Raw genomic sequence first — 23462 nt, 5'->3', positions numbered from 1 at the left:
TCTGGCTTTCTCAGTGCTGCTAACAAATGGTAGAGTGGGCTTCTCACACCGCAGACTTGCAATGGTAGTTCAAGTATTACTTTGAAAAGACAAGAGTTTAGAAAAATGGACCATTTTTTTCATCTAGACAGGGAAGGGCTTGTACTTGTTATGCAGACAATTTTCAAGTGAATTTCCACACGCGTCTTTTTCCCATCTGTCAGCTCACTGTTCAATATCAAATGCTCTGGCCAACAGCCACTCTACTAGAGGAGCATATGCCACCTGTAACCAGTGTGTGACTGCAGAGGGCCACTATTGTGAATATTTGTGCTCTACAACCACTTTGCTCTTGATACACACTTTTATCAAACATGGTATTGACCATAATTCTGGGACTACAGTCATATTTAGGAAATCAGTTCTCCAAGACTCATCCATTGGAGATCTGACCTTGGATGATCCTCTGGCTGTACTGCTTGGGCTTCAAACCCAACCTAGGTCAAGGAGTATAACGTATGTTTTTGCCATGTCTGCTGACTTACGGCAGAACCCCTTCCTTGATGTGACAAAGTGCTTTCACGCAAGATGGTCAAGTATATATTTTAAGCAAACATTTTTGCAATATTGTGTCACTGATGCAGGAGGGTGTTCAATGGTGGAAAGGTAAACTGATGAGCACTTGTGATGAACAAGCTAATGAAACTGGTGCAGTACAATGTAGTATGCATGTGTTGAGCACATTTACATCCCTGAATGTAGGTTTCTGCTGACAACCTGCTGATTTCTACTTGGTAGAGAAGAAATAAACAAAACAGGACTCATTGGTGAAGATCTTATCACAGACAAATTGATACAGCAAGAATGTATCTGTTGCATCTTGGATGAGAAGAAAAAACTGTAAACCATTATGTTTGAGTTATCTCATGAGTAAACTGTGCCTGTCCTTCCATTTCTTCTACATCTGTTTTATGTCTCTCTGAAGGGCAATGCTATTCTTTTACCAGTATTTGCTGTTCCACATATTAACAGCACCAGCCTACAGTACATTTCAGTAACAATGAATAGAAAAACAATAAACAATTCCAAAAACAGTAGGGGGAAGCTCACAACAAAATGGTGTGTTTTTAAGGACCGAAAGAAGCAACTTAATGGAGGAAGCTACCTAAGCAATCACAGCTGTCAGTTACACAGATAAGGTTCCTGAAAGGCAAAGGATTGAGTACAGAAGACTAAAGCTGCACTGTCAAAATGATCTGCAACCTCAAGATGGCAAAGTGGAGGGGAATTAATAGAATGGCACAGTGCCAGCCATTCTGAGAATGAAGGTTCCCAAACTATGTAGTCAGTAAAACAGAAAAACAGCTATACAGATAATGTAAAGGTACAGTGAACATTTCAAAGAACTGGTGTAACAACATGATGGTAATGAGAGGTACCAGTAACTACCTGGATTCAGAGTTATATGAAGAACTTTTCTTCGCAGCCAGCAAGTACAGAAAGACAGTAAGTTGGTGTTGCAGGGTACATAAAATGCAGCTGTCCCAAGGTACAAAATGTTACATTATTCCTAGCAAGAACAAACTATGGAGTGAATCACAAAGGGCTGGTCCCTCAGATAGATTAAGGTGTCTCATGTTGTGAGGGTAAGTCATAAAATGAAGGACTTTGCCATTACCTTCCTGCTGGTGTCCAGAACTGTTTCTGAATCAGAAATAAGAACTTCATCAATGGGTACTTAATGTGTTCCAAAAAGAGAGTGCACCTAGAAATGAGTGGCATAAATCTAATTGAGTCACAAAGGATTTGCCCAGTTCAGTGATCTGTAGCATGCAATTAACAGAGAAAGTTCACTCATTATACTGGGATTACTAAAACTGGAAAAAGGCCACTCCAGCTAAAAAAAAAAAGGGGGGGGGACTTTTACCTGTACTGCTTTTTGAGTTCCTGTACATAGTTCTCTGTCTCAGAGCCATCACCACCTTAGAATGAACAAAACTGGTGGCCGAATTAGGGATGGAGAAAACATTTTGGCTGGTGGTTGTGTTCAGATTACCAGAGTTTCAGTTCCAGCAGCCTACAGATTCCTTAATAAAAATACAAACACAATTTATTTAATTTATCTGACATTTGTTTACAGGACAGTCTGACTGGGCAGCTTCCCATTTTCAGTGAAGGCCTGGGAAGAGAAGCTCCATAAACACAATACAAAAAGAAGAAATTACACTGAATGATAAAGCAAGTCATAACTTACATAGCAACAAAAAAAAAGAAACTCACATTGTCATATTGTCTGTATAGAGAGCTTCTAAATTTGGCAAAACAGTACATGGATACATAGCAATTTACATAGTTTACTGCACTTCATATTTATTATTTACTGTGTATCATTACCTACCAATTTGCTTCTCCTTTCTTCATAATATATATTCTTTTGAAGTTCCATTCTTATTAGTAAGGATTTTAACCTGTAGAACATTTCACCTGCAGAAATGTTTCCAAAATTATGCAGTGTGTGTTTCCTATGTGGCACTCAACACTAATACAGTATATGACACAGCTGAATCATTTTCTGAATAACAGTGACAGTAGATGGTAAAACGACACAGAAGTAAAAGAAAGAAGCAATCTCATCTGAATCAATTTTCCCTGGAAAATCCATTGTGGAGCACACACGTTTACAAAAGTTCTAATATCAAGTCATCTAGGGAGAGCTAGTTTATTTTTTTCTCCGTATATGTGATGCACATTGTACAGAAATTATTCAGACTTTTTTTTTTGCTTAGCTGTCATTCTTAAATATCACTAATTTATCTGTGTTTATGACTCAGAGAATGGGAACATTACATGCATTTTCTAGCAAGACCTTAAAATGTTGTATACCTGATCACAAAATCATGTTTATCAATCAGCGATCCATATCTTGAACCTTTAAGATTTCCAGAATTTCCTACTACAGCACATTTTCGGCAGTGGGATGATCCACGATTAGAATTTGGGTTTTTCCCAGGTAATGTTTCAAACAAGGTTTTCAACACTGCAGTGATATTTCCAGGATTCATTTCACCCTGCAGTTTCTGTAAGTAAAAATAGAGTCACTCAAAAGTGTTCTGAAAAAGGCCAGCAGACAATATCACAGGTTTACACTGCCACAACTCAGACATGTTATATTGTTCAGTCCTATGACAATCCATTAGTGGTAATCCAATGGATATCCATCATATCAGTTAAAAGACAAGTAAAAACTTTTTAATGGAAAGAAACATTCAGAATGATTTTTTTTTCAGTTACATTTTTATTAAAACTCAATTTACACAGCGATGAATGAATTTCTACCATCTCTGGATAGTGTATGTGGTTTCATACTTACAGTTGTCAAGTAAGAAACTGATCATGCTGTCAAGACTGCATGATTTATAAATAAAATTTGCATGATTTATAAATACAATTACTTACAACGGACAATCTCTCTCTGTTCCTATGAGTGCACAATCATTGGTTTACCTAACAAGTAGCAAAGCTGAAACAATAAAAAAAAGTACAGTTTTGTACCTACCATAAATGTAGATGTCCGATAGGCATGCATCTGCAGTCCTTACAAATGGGTTGTCCTGTCGTCAGGCAGCCCTTCGGTCGGCCGGATTCCAAAGTCTGGGTCGGGCCTCGGCTGGTGTCGCACTTCACCAGACGTCATAGCTGCAGTTCTTCGGGTATAAAGGCATCAGCCAACGCCATTTTCCTCAGTGTTTCTTGCCCCAGATGCCAGGTGCCCTCTAGGAATGCTAAATTTGGAAAATGCAAATGGTTCCAAATAGTGGAGAGCAAACAAAAAATAAGCATGTATGTACATATATACAAACAAATACACCATAAAAGATTCCCCCAGCTAGCTACAAGATGGGTAAGTACCCTGGGAGTACCACAGAGGGGAAGGAGGGTGGGTAATCCTGACTGCAGATGCATGCCTATCGGACATCTACATTTATGGTAGGTACAAAACTGTACTATGTCCTTCAAGGATGCATCTGCAGTCCTTACAAATGGGTAGAATACCATAGCCAAACTGGGGGAGGAGGTGAAAAAAGATTATGGTGTAGTTAAGATCCCTTGCAAAACAGCAGTGGCAAAACCTGCTCGGGATCTGGAGTATAAAGGCAAATTATAATGCTTGGCAAATGTATGCACGGAGCTCCAAGTAGCAGCCTCTAAAATGTCTTTGGTAGCCACTCCTCGTGAAAAGCTGTGGTAGTGGCTGTTGCCCTTGTAGAGTGAGGTCTGATGTTTTCTGGAGTTTTCTTCCCATGGTAAGAGTAACAAAATCTAATGCAATTTCCGATCCACTTAGAGATTGTCTGTTTTGAAATTGCTTTTCCTTCCATCCCTGTTGCATATGCTACCAGTAGCTGGTCAGTTTTTCTATTGCCCTTGGTCCTGTCCAGGTAGTAGCGTAGTTGTCTATGTACATCCAAGGTATGCAACAGTCTTTCTCCCCTGTTCTGTGGGTTGGGGAAGAATGTAGGTAGATGGATAGCTTGATTTAAAGATACCCTGGAGACCACCTTTGGCATAAAAGTAGGATTTGTTCTCATGGACACTCTATCTTGATGGAAGATCAGGAAAGGCTGTACTGCCATTAATGCCTGTAGCTCAGATACCCTTCTTGCTGAAGTGATTGCAAGCAGAAAAGCAGTTTTCCATGATAAGTATTGTAAGTCTGCTGTTGCTGCTGGTTGAAAGGAGGAGTGTCAACTTTTCTAGTACAAAGTTTAAGTCCCATGCTGGCAATGGTGGTTTCCTAGGTGGTTTTACATTTTTAATTCCTCTCAGAAACTGCCTGAGCAGAGGATGTGAGAAGACGGGAGGATCCAAGTTGTATTCTGCTGAAATAGCTGATGCATGAATCTTAATGGGAGAATAGCACAGGGCGTTGTGGAAGAGCTCTGCCAAGTATTCCAGGATGTTGGCTATGTTTACCAGTGACACATTTTCTCCCTTTGCAGTACTCCAAATGTGATATCTTTTCCATTTTGCTGAATAATTTTTTCTTGTTGAGGGTCTGCGAGCCTCCAAGATAATGTCTTTAACCCTTTGAGATAAATCTGGGTTATTTGGTCTTATGCAATGTTCCAGGCAGACAGCTGCAGTGTTTTCAGGTTTGGATGCAGGGTGTTATAGTTGTTCTGTGTTAACAGTAAGGGAACTAGAGGTAGAGTCCATATTTGTTCCTGAGACATGCTCCTCAGTAGTGGGTACCAATGTTGCCTTGGCCAGTCTGGAGCTATCAGGATGATCCTTGGTCGGTCCTCTTTGATTTTCAATAGCACCTTGTGCATCAAAGGAAGTGGTGGGAATGCATATGCTGTCAGGTTTTTCCAACTGAAAGATAGGGAGTCCACTTTCCAAGCAAGTGGGTGGTATGTCCTCGTGCAGAATTTCTTCAGTTGGTGATTGCGTGGGGATGCAAATAAGTCTATTTCTGGTAGTCCCCACTTTCTTGTAATGGTTTTGAAGATGTCTGGATGCAGCATCCATTCGTGGGCATCCGTGGTAGTTCTGCTTAGTATGTCTGCTAGAATGTTTTTCTTTCCTGGCACAAAATTGCTTGTAACTGAATGTTGAAGCTCAGGGCCACATTCCAGAGGTCTATTGCCATCCGGCATAGAGGGTAATGTGTGTGCCTCCCTGTTTGTTGATGTACCACATAACTGTGGTGTTGTCTGTCTTTATCAACAGTTGACCTTGTTGGAGAAATGGTCTGAATGCCTGAATTGCCAGTTTTACTGCCAGCATTTCCTTTTGATTTATGTGTAGGTGCAGGTGGTCTTGAGTCCATAAGCCTTGTATGCATTTGTCCAGCATGTGTGCCCCCCAACCGAGGTCTGAGGCGTCCGTTGTGATGGTCTGGCCTGGTTGAGTGTTGTGGAAGGGCAGTCCTTTGTTTGATTGACAGGCCTGAGCCCACCATTGGAATTCTTGTTTCAAACATGGGATTATAGGAATTTGGGTTTCTAGGCTGTGCTTGTGCTGAGACCATAAATTCCTTAGGTACCACTGTAACTTTCTCATATGCAGTCTGGCATGTGGAACTAATATTATGCAGGATGCCATGAAACCCAAGGCTTGCAGGACTTTTCTTGCTGTTAGCTGGTTTTGCTTTGTTAATGCCAAGAAGTAGAGAGGGAGTTGTTCCTGTTTTTCTACTGTTAGGAATGCCATTTGTTTTGATGTGTCCAGTTCTGCACCCAAAAAGGTTATCCTTTGGGATGGTATCAGCCTTGACTTTTTTATATTGACTGTGTATCCCAGGGCTTGCAGCAGATAAATGACCCTTTTCAAGTCTTCTGTTAGCTTGTTTTTGTTGTCCGCTTGTATCAGGCAGTCGTCCAGGTACGGGTAGATTTGGATTCCCTGAAGCCTGCAATTACTGATGCCAGGCATTTCGTGAACACTCTGGCGCAGTAGATAAGCCAAAGGGCAATGCTGAGAATTGATAATGCTCTGATCCTGCAAGAAATCTGAGGTATCTTCTGCAATTTGGTCGTATGGGGACGTGCAGGTATGCCTCCTTGAGATCTAGAGTTACCAGCCAAGACTCCTTGCCCAACATGGGAAGAAGCTGCTGTAGATTCAGCATTTTGAATTTTGGAACAATGAGGAATGTATTTAAAGCGGACAGGTCGAGAATAGGTCTCCATTTGTTTTCTGTTCTTGGTACCAGGAAGAGTCTGGAGTAAAATCCCTGTCCTTGCTCCATAGATGGTACCTTTTCTACAGCTCTCATCCTTAGTAATTGAGTTATTTGTTTTAGAGCTTCTGCCTTTTGATTTGGAGGTAGGTTTGGCATTCCTCTCTTCCTTGGTAGAGTATGGAAGTGAAACCTGTAACCTTGGTCTATTGTCTGCAAAATCCACTTGTCGCCTGTGATGAAATGCCAGTTTACTGAAAATAAGGCTAGCTTCCCGCCTAAGGGTGCTTCTAGTTGTTCCCTGGTAGGCGGTGCCAGAGCCAAGTCACTGTGATTGTCCTGCAGTAGTGGTGGTGGCTGTACCTCACTGGTTGTTACCCTGCCAGTGGCGTCCCCTGTAGGCACCTCTGGATTGACTTCTGCCTCTTGAACGCCTATTCCTGCCTCTCTGAGCTCTGGTGGTGTCTGGAAAGGACCAATTCTTGGAGGGCCAATTCCTGCTAAACCTTGGAGGTTGGACCTGTAAGAAATCTTTCACTGTCTGGACAGATTTTGCCTTCTCTTCCATCTTCTTCAGCACCTGTTGTGCAGGAGAGCCAAACAAATTGATCTTGTCCATGGGAGCATCTAGTAGCTTTGATTTGACATGGTCTGGTAAGGCCTGCTCTTTTAACCATGCATGCCTTCTGATAACTGTGCCAGTCATGGCTGATCTAAAGGAAGCCTCCAGTGCATCATAGCCGCATTTTAAGGAATGGTTACTGACTTGCTGAATGTTATGTACCATTTCCTGAACAGATTTTTTGTCTAATGGTTCATCCGAGGACAGCTTTTTGGTTAACTGGTCTAGCATAAATTCTTGATACTGGATCATGTGGAATTGACAGTTCAAGGCCCTAGCTGAAAGAGTAGCAGAAGTGTAAACTTTTTTACCCCATCTCTCTAAGGACCTGGATTCCCTTTCAGAGGGGTGGCTTTTTTTGTCAGAGGTAGCTGCTACAGCCTTAGGTCCCTCGGAGATAGTCTGGGATCTGCAAAGGAGCCTTATACAAATGATAATGCGTGTCCGGGACCCTGTAGTACCTATCGGGCTTAGCAGGGGCCGGAGGTAGTGAATCAGGAGCAGTACAAGCATCATTAAATGCATCATCCACAACAAAGAGAACTGGAGGGATGGCTAAAGGCCTATGTTGTGGTAAATGCAGAAAAGTTCTAAGCCTTTTTCTAGAGTCTGAAGAATCCTGGCCCTGCCACTGAAATTGTTCCCTCATAGCATGCAAGGTTTCCCCAAAGGAAAATTCCTCAGGCGGAGACGCAGAAGGAATGGACTCTTCAGCATCAGAATCTTCATATGGTGAGAAAGGGCCCTCTGGAGGGTTTGTATTATCTGAATCATCAGAGGAATCATCTGTAGAAACTGGCTCGGGGGCTCTGCTCTAGGCCTCTTCTCTGGAGGTGGGTGAGAGGCCCTGTCTGGGTGAGGCTGGGATCCCCGGATCAAAGAAATGAGATCCTCTGCTAGACTAAGCATTTGTGAACTAGAGTTAGGCTTGTGAGAGGGGGTCTTAGCAGGCACAGATTTAGTAGATTTAGCTGCTTTAGCCCTGGCAAAGGCCTTAATAGACATGGTTGCAGGTGGCCTAGCAGTTCCACGTGCAGGGGTTGAAATATCCAAGGGGATAGTGTTAGATAATTCCTGAGAAACTGCAAGAGCAGGTGGGATTTCAGAAGCCGATTCCACCAGGTTGGAAGAGGCCTCGGTAGGAGGTAAGTTTTCGGCTGAAGGAAGAACCGCTTGCTCGGTTTCAGCGAAACGAGACACTGCGGTTGGCTTAACCACGGTTTCGGCTGAAACCGCGGACCCGAGTGTCGGTCCTTTTTCGCGCTTTTAGATATTTGCGTAGTCGGAGGATCCGGCGGCATAATGTAAGCAAAATCGGAGCCAAAAACTCCTCAGCAAATTCGACCGGCGTCTAAGCGTCCGTCGGTTAAAAGAAGCGCAGGCTAGACAAGCTGCTACGTCGTGGTCTGGGCCTAAACAAGGTAAGCAGTAAGAGTGGAAATCTTTATGAGGTATTTGTTTCCCACAAGTTAAACAGTTATTCACTTTTTCTGACATCGGCTGAGGCAAGAAAGAGTCCCCAACGGGGGTACTTAGCTTTTAGAAGTCTTCGGTAGTAGAAGTATTCGGTAGTAGTAATCTCTGGTTCTGACCGACCGGCACTTGCGAACAGCTTCTGCTTTGGGCGCCACGCGGCAAGAAAGACTGAGGAAAATGGCGTCGGCTGATGTCTTTATACCCGAAGAACTGCAGCTATGACGTCGGGTGAAGTGCGACACCAGCCGAGGCCAGACCCAGACTTTGGAATCCGGCCGACCGAAGGGCTGCCTGACGACAGGGCAACCCATTTGTAAGGACTGCAGATGCATCCTTGAAGGACATCTAGTTATGCAGTCCTGTTAGGGTGCGTATAACTCTCCTTGTAGTGTTATTTGACCGTGCTATGTATTTTAATGGGTGCCAATATAAAAACGTGAAAAGCGGTGGGAATGTAAATGTCGTTTAAATTCAGCAGATGTAATGTCATGCCATCTGTATGACACTGTAAAAACCTGAAAAAAAATCACAATGTGGGTGTTACTGCATTCTTTGTACACTACCTGCTTTGTTGCATCTGCTCCAACTACAGTCTGTGTTTCTAAAGCCACAGGTAACAAGGAGACATTTTTTGAAAAGCTCAGATACACTACTGTAACTTGTACTACTGTGGAGTACACATGTATTAGAAATGCACTGTTCAACAGCTGTGGGACATCTACCCTAGTCTGCAGCAGCATTTTTTTTAATTCTTAATGCTTGTTTTGTTACTTGACACTTCCAGTGACTGCATTTAATTTTAACTTTCTGGCACAGACTACTCTGTTCTGCCTCATCTGTTTCCTCCTGTAGTTTTAACAGGCATGTTACTTCATGCACTTCTGCATTTCACTTAGCAGCCTAACAAGCTTTGCTAATTTTTTTCTATTTCCAACTCATATACACACAGTACACAAAATACATTCTAGCTATGGTTCAGCATAGTCAAATGAAAAGAAAAAATATCAATTACACTGCATACTCTTGCATCTGCATATCGAATGAGTACAGTCCCGAGATTGCATTTTCAAGGGAGTATTCTTAAATCAGTATGTACAACTTTGTAGACTAAATGAAAGATATTACTCAAATGTCTGACTTTAAGCAGTTGAAGCTACCCTTGGATAATGCCAGTCTCTTACTGCTGCTGTTGGTCCAGTTTCAGATGGTACTTGAACCAGATATAAGCAGCATTACACCATGCTATGTTTAGGTTTTCCAGTGAAGAACATTTAATGTGTGTGTGTGTGTGTGTGTGTGTGTGTGTGTGTGTGTGTGTGTGTGTGTGTGTGTGTAGTGCATTCACTAACAAGTGCAACACATTTAACTCAAATCCAAATTCCACTTCAAACAATGGGACACTGGGAAGCTATTTCACACGACTGAGCATCTCACCAAAAGTGCTATACTGTTATGATAGGTGCCACACTTCTGGGGCATGACTGTTGCAGCTATATTGAAAATGCATGGACAAAACTGAATCATAAGCAGTGGTAATATTACTGCAGCATGGTGGAGAGCTAAGGCAGGATTTCTTATAATAGTGTCCTACAGTTGTGTACACTTACCATAAATGTAGATGTTCGAGTGTATTCACTGTTGCAGTCATCACATTTGGGTTATCTGCTTGCAGTAGCCCTCAATCGGCCTGATTAACAAAGTCTTGGGTCCTTTGTCGGTTGCTGTCCCTTCTTCCATGACGTCAGGTCGTCAGAGGTATAAAACATGCAGCCGATGCCATTACATCAGTTTTTCTTGCCTCAGATGTCAGGTGCCCCCCCCCTAATGGGAAGCAATTAGATCTATAATACTCTATAAAACAAAGATATACCTCCAACAAAAAAGCAAATACACCAAAAAGCTTTTTGGGCATAGTAAGTGGGAATAGAGGTATAGCCAAAAGAAGAATGGGGGCTGGAGGGAGAGTAACCAGGACTGCAACAGTGAATACGCTCCAACATCTACATTTATGGTAAGTGTACCCAACTGTACTATGTTTCTTCGTGTTTCACTGTTGCAGTCATTACATTTGGGTAGATTCCCAAAGCTAAGGTTAGGAGGAGGAATTTAAATAGAATTAGGACCAGCTATAAGGCCCTGCAAGGCTGCTTTGGCAAAACCAGTTCTGGACTTAGAGAAAATTGGCAAATGATAATGCTTGGTGAAAGTATGTACAGAACTCCAGGTAGCAGCTTCTAGGATGTCCCTTGTAGGGGCATTCCTGAGAAAGGCTGTAGAGGTAGATGCAGCCCTGGTTGAATGGGGTCTGATGCCATGTAGGATAGGTTTTCCATGGTGCTTATAGCAGAAATGAATGCGGTATCCTAATCATTTTGAAATGGTTTGCTTTGAGATAGTTTTCCCCTCTGTCCCTGCAGCAAATGCAACCAGCAGTAGTTCAGATTTCCTTTGATGTTTAGTCCTGTCCAAATAGGATCTAAGTTGTCTGTGCACATCTAAGGAGTGCAGTATCCATTCCCCTTTGTTCTGTGGGTTCATAGGTTGGTACTAGGCTATTGGCCTTAGGGCCTATGCAAGCCTAGCAATAACAATTCCCTGGATATTTCTTCCCACAATATTTACTTCTCCAGGCCCCTGTCTAGCAGGTCGACTTGGTTCTGAGAGACACCCTGTCTGCATGAAAGACGATGAAAGGCTTAGGAAAGAAGGTAGGCAAATGGACTGATTAAGAGCCACAGTGGATACCACCTTGGGCATGAAAGAGAGATTGGTTCTGAGGGACACCCTGTCCGCATGAAAGATGGTGAAAGGCTCCACTGCCATAAGGGCCTCATAACTCAGATACCCTTCTTGCAGAAGTGATTGCTAAAAGGAAAGCTGTTTTCCAGGAAAGGAATTTTAAATCTGCAGTAGTAGCTGGCTTGAAAGGAGGAAGAGTGAGTTTCTCCAAGACGAAGTTAAGGTCCCAGGCTGGAGTTGGAGCTCTTCTCAGTGGCCTTAAATTTTTGGCCCCTTTGAGGAACTGCTTGAGCAGTGGGTGAGAGAAGAGGGGAGGCTCTGTGCGATAATGAGCTAAAATGGCTGAGGCATGAATTTTGATGGAGGAAAAGGACAAGCCCTTATGAAGCATCTCAGTCAAATATTGTAGAATCTGAGGTAAATCGGGTGCTGCTGCGCTCATCCCTTGAGATTGGTTCCAGGTACAAAATCTTTTCCATTTTGCAGCATAACATTTTCTAGTACTAGGCCTCCTAGCCTCTAAAATGATATGCATCACTGATTTACTAAGGGGTGGTAAAGGAGAGATTAGGTAATTATCCAGGCTGCTAGGTTCAGGATTTGCAGCTGAGGGTGCTGTCTCCTGCTGAGGCAATAGGGAAGGAGTCGGAGGCAGGTGCCATGGGGCCAAGCATGACACAATGCAGGAGGGGGTACCAGTGTTGGCGTGGCCATTCTGGTGCAATTAAAAATCGGCCTTGGCTTGTCCTGCTTGATCTTTAGTAGTACCTTGGAGAGCAGAGGCAGAGGAGGAAAGGCATAAACTGATAGGTTTTTCCAGCTGAAGGATACAGCATTCACTTTCCAAGCTAGTTTGTGGGGAATCCTTGTGCAAAATTTGTCCAATTGATGGTTCTGGGGGGAGCCAAACAGGTCTATTATCTGGGCTCCCCCATTTGCTTGTCAACATGTTGAAAATCCTCGGTTCCAGTTTCCACTCATGTGGGTCCATGAGGTTTCTGCTTAGTCAATCTGCCGTGTATTTAGTTTTCCAGGCAGGAATTGAGCTTGTAGATTCACTTGGTATCTCAAGGCTACGTTCCACAATGCCATGGCTAGTCCACAGAGAGGGTAAGAGTGTGTACCCCTCTGCTTATGTACCACATGACAGTGGTGTTGTCAGTCTATACCAATAGTTGTCCTGGAAGAATGTGGTCCTTGAAGGCTGTCGGAGCATTCTGTACAGCTAACATTTCCTTTTGATTGATGTGTAGGTACATTTGACTTGGCTTCCATTTGCCCTGAATGCACTTCCCTGCCGAGTGAGCCCCCCATGCATAGTCTGATGTGTCTGTTGTTAAGGTTTGGATGGCAGGGGGTAGTGTGAATGGTAGTCCCTTGTTTTGGTGGCAGGCCTCTGCCCACCAAAGGAAGTCTAGGTGTAGGCAAGGTATGATAGGAATCATAGCTTCTAGATCCTGTGACTGTTGACATCATAGGCTTTTGAGATACCATTGCAGTTTCCTCATATGCAGCCTTGCATATGGAATTAGAAGAAAGCAGGAGGCCATGAACCTCAAGGCTTGCAGAATTTGCCTTGCAGATAAAGTACAGTTGTGTACACTTACCATAAATGTAGATGTTCGAGTGCATTCACTGTTGCAGTCATTACATTTGGGTAATTTGCTGGCAGGGTCGGCCTGATTAACAAAGTCTTGGGTCCTGCATCGGTTGTTGTCCCTTCTTCCATGATGTCAGGTCGTCAGGGGTATAAAAAGTACAGTTTTGTACCTACCATAAATGTAGATGTCCGAATTGGATAGCATCTGCAGTCATAACAACTGGGTTGTCCTATAAGCCAGGCAGCCCTTCAGTCGGCAGATTCCAAAGTCCGGGTCCGCTTCGCTGATGTCGCACTTCACCCGGCGTCATCTCTGTTGGTCTTGGGGTAAAAGCATCAGCCGACGCCATTTCTTCAGTGTTATTTGCCCCAGATGCCAGAAGCACTATAGAAGGCTAAAAATTTTGGATAGATGCCAATGTTTCCAAAGATAGAGGTAAACACAAAATAAGCATGTATGTACATAAATACAAACAAATACACCATGAAAGAAATCCCCCACTAGCTAGCTATTAGAAGGGTAAACACCCTAGGAGTACCACAGAGGGAAGGAGGGAGGTAATCCTGACTGCAGATGCTATCCAATTCGACATCTACATTTATGGTAGGTACAAAACTGTACTATGTCCTTCATGGATGCATCTGCAGTCATAACAACTGGGTAGAATACCATAGCCAACTAGGCGAGGAGGATAAAAGTAGATTATGGTGTGTTTAGGATCCCTTGCAGAACAGCAGTAGCAAACCCTGCTCGGGATCTGGAATATAGAGGTAAATTATAATGCTTGGCAAATGTATGCACGGAGGTCCAAGTAGCCGCCTCAATAATGTCTTTGGTAGCCACCTCGAAGAAGGCTGTGGTAGTGGCTGTTGCCCTTGTAGAATGAGGTCTTATGTTCTGTGGAATTGGTTTTCCATGGAAGGAGTAACAGAATCGTATGCAATTTCCTATCCATTTGGAGATTGTCTGTTTGGAAATAGCTTTTCCTTCCCTTCCTGTTGCATAGGCTACGAAAAGTTGGTCAGTCTTTCTGCTATTTTTTGTTCTGTCCAAGTAGTAGCGTAGCTGTCTATGTACATCCAAGGTATGCAGTATTCTTTCCCCTCTGTTTTGTGGGTTGGGAAAGAAGGTAGGTGGATTGCTTGGTTTAAAGACACTCTGGATACCACCTTAGGCATAAATGTAGGATTAGTCCTCATGGACACTCTATCTTGGTGGAAGATTAGAAAGGGTTGCACTGCCATTAAGGCCTGTAGTTCTGAAACCCTCCTTGCTGAAGTAATTGCCAGTAGGAAAGCAGTTTTCCATGACAGGTGTTGTAGGTCTGCTGTTGCTGCTGGTTCAAAAGGTGATAGTGTCAATTTTTCTAGCACAAAGTTCAAGTCCCAAGCTGGCAATGGTGGTTTCCTTGGAGGTTTTACATTCTTGATTCCTCTGAGGAACTGCCTGAGCAAAGGGTGTGAAAAACAGGTGGATCAAAGCTGTATTCTGCTGAAATAGCTGATGCATGAATCTTGATGGAGGAGTAGGACAGGCCTGAATGAAGTAGTTCGCCAGATACTCCAGAATGTTAGGCATATCTATGTTTGATACATCTTTTCCTCTTTCAGAACTCCAAATGACAAACCTTTTCCATTTCCCAGCATAATTCCTTCTAGTTGAAGGCCTGCGTGCTTCAAGAATAATGTCTTTAACTCTTTGTGAAAGTTCTGTATTAGCAGCTGCTATGTGATGTTCCATGCAGTCAGTTGCAGCGTTTTTAGGTTTGGATGCATGGTGCTGAAGTTGTTCTGAGTTAGCATCAAAGGCATCAGGGTATTGGCCACATATTGTTCCGAGACATGCTCCTCAGCAGTGGGTACCAATGCTGTCTTGGCCAGTTTGGAGCTATCAGGATTATCCTTGGACGTTCCTCCTTGATTTTAGTAGTACTTTGTGTATCAAGGGAAGAGGTGGGAATGCATATGCTGTTAGGCCTTTCCAGCTGAAGGAGAGCAGTCCACTTTCCATGCTAGTGGGTGGAATGTCCTTGTGCAGAATTTTTGAGCTGGTGATTGAAAGGTGATGCGAATAGATCTATCTGAGGCATTCCCCATTTCTTTGAGATGGTCTTGAAGATATCCGGTGCAGCTGCCATTCGTGGGCATCCGATGTGGTCCTGCTTAACATATCTGCTAGAGAGTTTTCTTTTCCTGGCACAAATATTGCCTGTAACTGGATGTTGTAGCTGAGTGCCAGGGTTCACAGCTCCAAAGTCATTCTGCATAGGGGGTAAGAATGAGTGCCTCCCTGTTTGTTGATGTACCACATGACTGTGGTGTTGTCTGTCCTTATCATCAAGTGGTCCTCCTTGAGAAATGGTCTGAACTTTTGGATTGCCAGTTTTACTGCCAGCATTTCTTTTAGGTTGATGTGCAGGTGAAGTTGGTCCTGTGTCCACAATCCTTGCAGCATTTGTCCAGCATATGCGCCCCCATCCTAGGTCTGAAGCATCTGTTGTGATGGTCTGGCTTGCTTGACCCTTGCGAAAGGGCAGGCCTGGGTTTGACTGGCATGCCTGAGCCCACCATAGGAACTCCTGTTTTAAGCATGGTATTAGTGGGATTTCCGTTTCTAGGTTGTGTCTGTGTTGGGACCATAAATTCTTTAGGTACCACTGTAGTTTTCTCATATGTAGTCTGGCAAATGGAACCAAGATTATGCATGATGCCATGAAACCCAAGGCCTGCAGTACCTTTCTTGCTGTTAACTTGTTCAGTTTTGTTAGTGCCAAGAAGTAAAGAGGGAGTTCTTTTGTTTTTCTGTAGTTAGGAATGCCATTTGTCTTACTGTGTCCAATTCCTCCCAGGAAGGTCCTTGTCTGGGATGGTATCAGTCTTGACTTTTGTAAATTGACTGTGTATCCCAGTGCTTGAAGCAAGTAAATGACCCTTTGTAAATCTGTTGTCAGCTTGCTTTTGTTGTCTCCTTGTATCAGGCAGTCGTCCAGGTATGGATAAATTTGAATTCCTGTAGTCTGCAATGGCATTACTGATGCCAGGCATTTTGTGAATACTCTGGGCGCAGTAGATAAGCCAAAGGGCAATGCTGAGAATTGAAAGTGCTCTGATCCTGCAAGAAATCTGAGGTATCTTCTGCAGATTGGTCGAATGGGGACGTGCAGGTATGCCTCCTTGAGATCTAGAGTTACCAGCCAACATTCCTTGCCCAGCATGGGAAGAAGTTGCTGTAGGGTCAGCATTTTGAATTTTGGGACAATGATATAAGTATTCAGGGTGGACAGGTCTAGAATTGGTCTCCAACTTTTTTCCTTTCTTGGAATTAGGAATAGTCTGGAGTAGAACCCCTTTCCTTGCTCTGCTGTTGGCACTTTCTCCACAGCTCTCATGTTTGCTAACTCCATTATCTGTTGTAGAGCCTCTGTCTTTTGATTTGGAGGTAGATTTGGCATTCCTCTTTTGTCTGGTAAAGTGTGGAAGTGGAACCGGTAACCTTGATCTATGGTTCCTAAAATCCACTTGTCCTTTGTTATGTGGTGCCAGTTTTTTGAAAATAAGGTTAGCTTTCCGCCTAGAGGAGCTGCTATTTGTTCCTGGTAGGCGGGTTTAGGATTAAGTCACTGTGGCTGTGTTGATGTAGTGGCAGGTGTTGAGTCTGTGCCTCTGTTGTTACCTTGCCACTGTCGCCTCTGTAGGCACCTCCTCTGGATTGGTTTCTGCCTCTGGAACGCCTATTCCTGCCCCTTTGAGGTCTTGTGGAGTCAGGAAAGGACCAATTTTGGCAGGCCAGTTCCTGCTAAACCTTGGGGTTGAACCTGCAAGAAATCTTTAACTGTCTGGACTGATTTTGCCTTTTCTTCCATTTTCTTCATAACCTGCTGGGCAGGTGTACCAAACAAACTTGTTTTATCCATAGGAGCATCTAGCAATTTAGATTTAACATGATCCGTAAAGCTTGCTCCTTTAGCCATGCATGCCTTCTAATTACAGTGCCAGTCATGGCTGATCTAAATGAAGCCTCCAGTGCATCATATCCACATTTTAAAGAGTGGTTACTAACTTGCTGTATGTTATTTACCATTTCTAATACATATTTCTTATCAAGAGATTCATCAGTGGTTAGCTTTTTAGTTAACTGATCAAGCATAAACTCTTGGTATTGTATCATGTGAAACTGACAGTTTAAAGCTCTAGCTGAGAGAGTGGCTGAAGTGTAAACCTTTACCCCATCTGTCTAATGACCTTGCTTCCCTTTCAGAAGGAACAGGGTTTTTAGCTATGGTCGCTGCTACTGCCTTGGGACCCTGGGAAATAGTTTCGGGTCTGCAAGAGGGGCCTTGTAAAGGTGGTGATGAGTATCTGGCACCCTGTAAAATCTGTCTGGTTTGGCAGGGGCTGGGGGTAAAGAATCTGGAGCGGAGCAGACATCATTGAAAGCATCATCCACCACAGAGAGAACAGGAGGTATAGCTAAGGGCCTGTGCTGTGGAAGGTGCAAAAAGGTCCTAAGTCTTTTCCTAGAGTCTGAAAAATCCTGTTGCTGCCATTGGAACTGTTCTCATGGCATGCAAGGTTTCCCCAAAGGAGAATTCTTCTGGTGGGAAGCAGCTGGAATGGATTCTTCAGCATCAGAATCTTCAAAATTGGAGAAAGGAGCCTCTGGCTGGTCAGTTATGTCTGATTCATCAGCAGAATCATCAGAGGACACTGGCTCATGGGGCTCTGCCTTAGGTCTCTTCTCTGGGGCTGAGAGGCCCTGTCTGGGTGAGATTGAGATCCTCTAATTAATGAAATTAAATCTTCTGCCAAAGTAAGCATTTGAGAACTGGAAGAGGGCCTGGTTGAGGGGGTTTAACAGGCACTGTTTAGTAGTCTTGGCTGCTTTAGCCCTGGCAAAGGCCTTAATGGACATGGCTGCTGGAGGCCTAGCAGCACCACGTTGGGGTAGAGACATCCAAGGGAATGGTGTCTGATAAGTCAGTGGTAAGCACCGTAGTGGGTAAAATTTCTGAGGCCGATTCAAGAGTGTTAGCAGGGATCTCAGTTGTAGAGGTAGATTCAGCTGTATTTTGATCAGTTTTCTCGGTTTCGCCGAAACCGAGACACTCGGTTTGCTTAACCATGGTTTCGGCGAACCGCGGACCGCTGAGTGTCGGTCTTTCTTTATGCTTTGGCAGAATGCGAGTCGGAGGATCCGGCGGCATAATGTACGCAAAATCAGAACCGAAAACTGTTCAAACTCCGACCGGCGCCAAGCGCTCGTCGGTTGAAAGAAGCACAGGACGAACAGGCTGCTACGTGGTTGGGCCTAAGGCAGGCAGTAAGAGTGGAAATCTTTATGAGGTATTTGTTTCCCACAGGTTAAACAATTATTAACTTTTTCTGACATCGGCTGAGGCAAGAAAGAGTCCCCAACGGGTACTTAGCTTTAGAAGTCTTCGGTAGTATTCGGTAGAAGTAATCTCTGGATCCGACCGACCGGCACTTGCGAACAGCTTCTGCTTGCCACGCGGCAAGAAAGACTGAAGAAAATGGCGGGCTGATGCTTTATACTCAAAGACCAACAGAGATGACGTGGGTGCGACATCAGCCGAAGCGGACCGGACTTTGGAATCCGGCCGACTGAAGGGCTGCCTGACGACAGGACAACCCAGTTGTTATGACTGCAGATGCATCCATGAAGGACATCATGCAGCCGACGCCATTACATCAGTTTTTCTTGCCCCAAATACACCATAAAGGCTTTTAAGAATAGTAAAAGAAAGCAGAGGTGTAGTAAGAGAAAAACTGGGGGCTGGAGGGTGGGTAACCAGGACTGCAACAGTGAATACATTCAAACATCTACATTTATGGTAAGTGTACACAACTGTACTGTTCTTCGTGTTTCACTGTTGCAGATTCCCAAAAGCTATGGTTGGGAGGATGGATTTATACAGCATTAGGAGCAGCTATAAGGCCCTGCAGGACAGCAGTGGCAAAGCCTGCTCTGGATTTAGAAAAGGGAGGCAAATGGTAATGTTTGGTGAATGTATGAACTGAGCTCCAGGTAGCAGCTTCTAGAATGTCTCTGGTGGGAACACCTCTGAGAAATGCTGCAAAAGTAGATGCAGCCCTGGTGGAATGAGATCTGATCCCCTTGTGGATAGGTTTACCATGGTGCATGTAGCAGAAACTAATACAATGGCTTATCCATTTGGAAATAGTCTGCTTTGAAATAGCCTTTCCCTCTGCCCCTGCAGCAAATGCCACCAGTAGTTATTCTGTTTTTCTTAGAAATTTTGTCCTGTTTAAGTAAAATCTAAGTTGTCTGTGTACATCCAACAAATGCAGAATCCGCTCACCCTTGTTTTGAGGATTGGGAAAGAAAGTTGGCAGATGAATGGTCTGATTAAGAACCACACTGGATACCACCTTAGGCATGAAAGATGGATTGGTCCTGACAGACACCCTGTCCGCATGAAAAATAATGAAAGGCTCCACTGCTATAAGAGCCTGTAATTCAGAAATCCTTCTAGCTGAAGTGACTGCTAAAAGGAAAGCTGTTTTCCAGGAGAGAAATTTTAGATCTGTAGTAGCAGCTGGCTCAAAAGGAGGGAGAGTGAACTTTTCCAAAACAAAACTGAGATCCCATGCAGGGGTTGGCACTCTCCTCAGCGGTCTTAAATTTTTGGCCCCTCTGAGATACTGCTTTAGCAGAGGATGAGAGAAGAGGGGAGGGTTCTGTGTTATAATGAGTTGAAATAGCAGAGACATGGATTTTTATGGAAGAAAAAGATAGGCCCTTGTGAAGCATCTCAGTTAAGTATTGCAGAATCTGAGGGATATTGGGCATTGCTGTGCTTATTCCTTGTGATTGGTTCCAAGCACAGAATCTTTTCCATTTGTCAGCCTAAGATTTTCTAGTACTAGGCCTTCTAGCCTCCAAAAATGACATCCATCAAAGGTTTGCTGAGTGATGCCAAGGGTGAAATTAGATGATTAGCCACGCTGCAAGATTCAAAGTTTGGAGTGGAGTGTGCAGAACAGTACAGTTGTGTACCACCATAAATGTGGATGTTCGAGTGTATTCACTGTTGCAGTCATTACTGTTGGGTTATCCTGCTGGCAGGCTACCTGTAGTCGGCCGGAGTTCCAAAGTCTAGGTCCGGCGTCGGTTGCTGTCGCCTCTTCCCTGATGTCAGTGCGCCAGGGGTATAAAAGATGCAGCCAACGCCATTTTCTTCAGTTTTTCTTGCCCCAGATGTCAGGTGCCCCCAAAATGGTAGGCTAAAAATATTATGCCAATAATTATGCATGCAGTAAAATAAACATTTCTTTCATCTACAAGCAAATACACCACATAGGTTTGTATAAGATAGAGAAGTATAGGCAAGTCGCAGCAAAGAAAAGGGGGATGGAGGGTGGGTAACCTGGACTGCAACAGTGAATACACTCGAACATCTACATTTATGGTAGGTACACAACTGTACTATGTTCATCGTGTTTCACTGTTGCAGTCATTACTGTTGGCTTGAATCCCAAAGCTAAGGCTGGGAGGCTGGTCCTAAGTAGGATTAGGAGAGGCTATAAGGCCTTGCAGAACTGCAGTGGCGAAGCCTGCTCTGGATTTAGAGTAGAGAGGTAAATGGTAGTGCTTTGTAAAAGTGTGCACTGAACTCCAAGTTGCAGCCTCTAAAATGTCTTTGGTCGGTACTCCTCTGAGAAAGGCTGCTGAAGTGGCTGCTGCCCTGATAGAATGAGGCCTAATGCCCTTGGGCACTGATTTGCCATGTTGTGAGTAGCAGAAATGAATGCAGTGGCTTATCCATTTTGAGACAGTCTGTTTTGAGATAGGCTTTCCTTGAGACCCTGCAGCATATGCCACTAAAAGTTGCTCAATTTTTCTGAAAGTTTTAGTTCTGTCCAAGTAGAAGCGTAGTTGTCTGTGTATGTCCTAGGAATGCAGAAGTCTCTCACCCTTATTCGGTGGGTTTGGATAAAAGGCAGGCAAATGAATTGTTTGGTTAAGGGCCACACTGGACACTACCTTAGGCATAAATGTTGGGTTCGTCCATAGAGAAACCCTGTCTGGATGGAAAATGATGAAAGGTTCCACAGCCATGTGTGCCTGTAACTCTGAAACTCGTCTTGCAGAGGTTATTGCTAGGAGCAAAGCTGTTTTACAAGATAAAAACTTTATATCAGCTGTATTGGCTGGCTCAAAAGGCGGCAGTGTGAGTTTTTCCAAGACATAATTGAGGTCCCATGCAGGTATTGGGGCTCTTCTTGGAGGTCTTATGTTTTTGGCCCCTCTGAAGTACTGCCTTAGCAAAGGATGGGAAAAAATAGCAGGTTCCGTATTGTAATGAGCTGAAATGGCAGAGGCATGAATTTTAATTGATGAAAAGGATAGGCCTTTGTCCAGCATCTCAGTTAGGTATTGTAAAATTTGAGGAATATTTGGTACAGATGTGTCAATTCCTTGTGCCTGGTTCCAAGCACAGAATCTTTTCCATTTTCCTGCATAAGATTTTCTGGTACTGGGCCTCCTGGCCTCCAAAATAACATCCATCACTGCTTTAGAGAGAGGTGTGCTTTGAATGGTTACATTATCCGTCATGATGCCAGATTTAGAGTCCTGAGTTGGCTGTGCAGAATCTGATTGTTTCGCTGGGTCGGTAAGTGAAGAATTAGAGGCAATGTCCAGGCTGGGCCTTGAGACAAACTTTTTAGGATTGGGTACCAGTGCTGGTGTGGCCAGTCTGGGGCAATCAGAATCATTCTTGGCTTCTCTTGTCAGAGCTTTAGGAGAACCTTGGTGAGGAGAGGCAGAGGAGGAAAGGCAAATACTGTTAGACTTTTCCAGCTGAATGACAGTACATCCACTTTCCATGCTTGCTTGTGATTAATCCTTGTGCAGAATTTCTGTAGTTGGCAGTTGTGAGTGGAGGCAAATACATCTATGTCTGGGCATCCCCATTCCTTTGTTATCATGCTGAAGACTTGTGGATCCAGTTTCCACTTGTGGGGATCCGTAAGGTTTCTGCTTAGGTCATCTGCCAGAGTATTGTTCTTTCCTGGCACGAATTGTGCTTGTAGGTGTACTTGATAAGTCAGTGCTGTGTTCCACAAAGTCATGGCTTGTCTGCAGAGGGGGTATGAATGTGTACCTCCCGGATTGTTTATGTACCACATGACTGTAGTATTGTCCGTCCTTATCAGTAGTTGTCTTGGATGGAGTAGATCCTTGAAAGCTGTCAGGGCATTCTGAACAGCTAGCATCTCTTTTTGATTGATATGTAGATGCATTTGGCTTGTGGACCATGTGCCCTGAATACATTTTCCTGCCATGTGTGCTCCCCAGGCATAATCTGATGCATCTGTTGTTACTGACTACCTGGTTGTGGGTAGAAGTGAATGGCTGTTCCTTGTTGAGGTGACAGGCATGAGCCCACCATCAAAACTGTTGCAGGCAAGGAATGAGGGTAATTAATGCTTCCAGGCTTTGACAATGTTGAGTCCAGACACTTTTTAGGTACCACTGAAGTTTCCTCATATGCAGTCTGGCATATGGAATTAGAAGAATGCAGGATGCCATGAAGCCCAAAGCCAGCAGATTTTTTCTTGCAGATAACTGGGTCTTTGTTGCCAACATTTTGAAAAAAGAAGTTAGTTGCCTTTGCTCGTCTGGCATGAGATAAGCCATCTGGGCAGTTGTATTTAAGCTTGCACCCAGGAATATTATCTCTTGAGAGGGTACTAGTTTTGATTTCTTTTCGTTCACTGTGTACCCTAGGCAAATTAATAATCTTTTTACGAACACCAGATGCTTGTATAAGGCAGTTGTCCAAGTAAGGATAAATTTTAACTCCTCTTTGTCTGCAAATGCAATTACTGGTGCCAGGCATTTTGTGAAGACCCTGGGCACAGTAGATAAGCCAAATGGCAGTGCAGAGAATTGGTAGTGCATTGAGCCCGCTATGAATCTTAGGTATCTTCTGCAAGATTGTCTGATTGGTATATGCAGGTATGCCTCTTTTAATTTCAAAGTTACAAGCCAAGCTTTCTTGCCAAGCATGGGCAGAAGCTGCTGCAGAGTTAACATTTTGAATTTTGGAATGTCCAGAAATGTGTTTAGAAAAGACAGGTCCAGTATTGGTTTCCAGGCTTTGTCCTTTCGGGGGACCAAGAAAAGTCTTGAGTAAAATCCTTGTCCCTGCTCTTGCTGTGGTACTTGCTGAATGGCCCTCATTTGCATAAGGGACAAAAAGTACAGTTTTGTACCTACCATAAATGTAGATGTTCGAGTGCTAATACAGCTGCAGTCATTACAGATGGGTTCTCCTGCATTCGTAGTGGTTGGCATTTCCTGATAAGGGGTT

At 43.7% G+C, this 23462-nt stretch overlaps 1 protein-coding gene across 1 annotated transcript in view; it reads right to left on the bottom strand.

Moving 5' to 3' along the window:
* Nucleotides 1–2831: 2831 nt before the first annotated feature.
* The window catches only part of LOC122798351 (CMP-N-acetylneuraminate-beta-galactosamide-alpha-2,3-sialyltransferase 1-like), a 25037-nt gene continuing 4406 nt past the window's right edge, over nt 2832–23462 (bottom strand). Inside the window, exon 2 of the mRNA XM_044067203.1 lies at nt 2832–3056. Coding sequence (XP_043923138.1) covers nt 2847–3056 — 210 coding nt within the window. The 3' untranslated portion in view covers nt 2832–2846. The remainder of the gene's footprint in view (nt 3057–23462) is intronic.

The sequence above is a fragment of the Protopterus annectens genome, chromosome 3.part1 (genome assembly GCF_019279795.1).
Source record: "Protopterus annectens isolate FY-2018-M chromosome 3.part1, PAN1.0, whole genome shotgun sequence".
Classification (NCBI taxonomy): domain Eukaryota; kingdom Metazoa; phylum Chordata; order Ceratodontiformes; family Protopteridae; genus Protopterus; species Protopterus annectens.
This window is presented reverse-complemented; position numbering and strand designations above follow the sequence as displayed.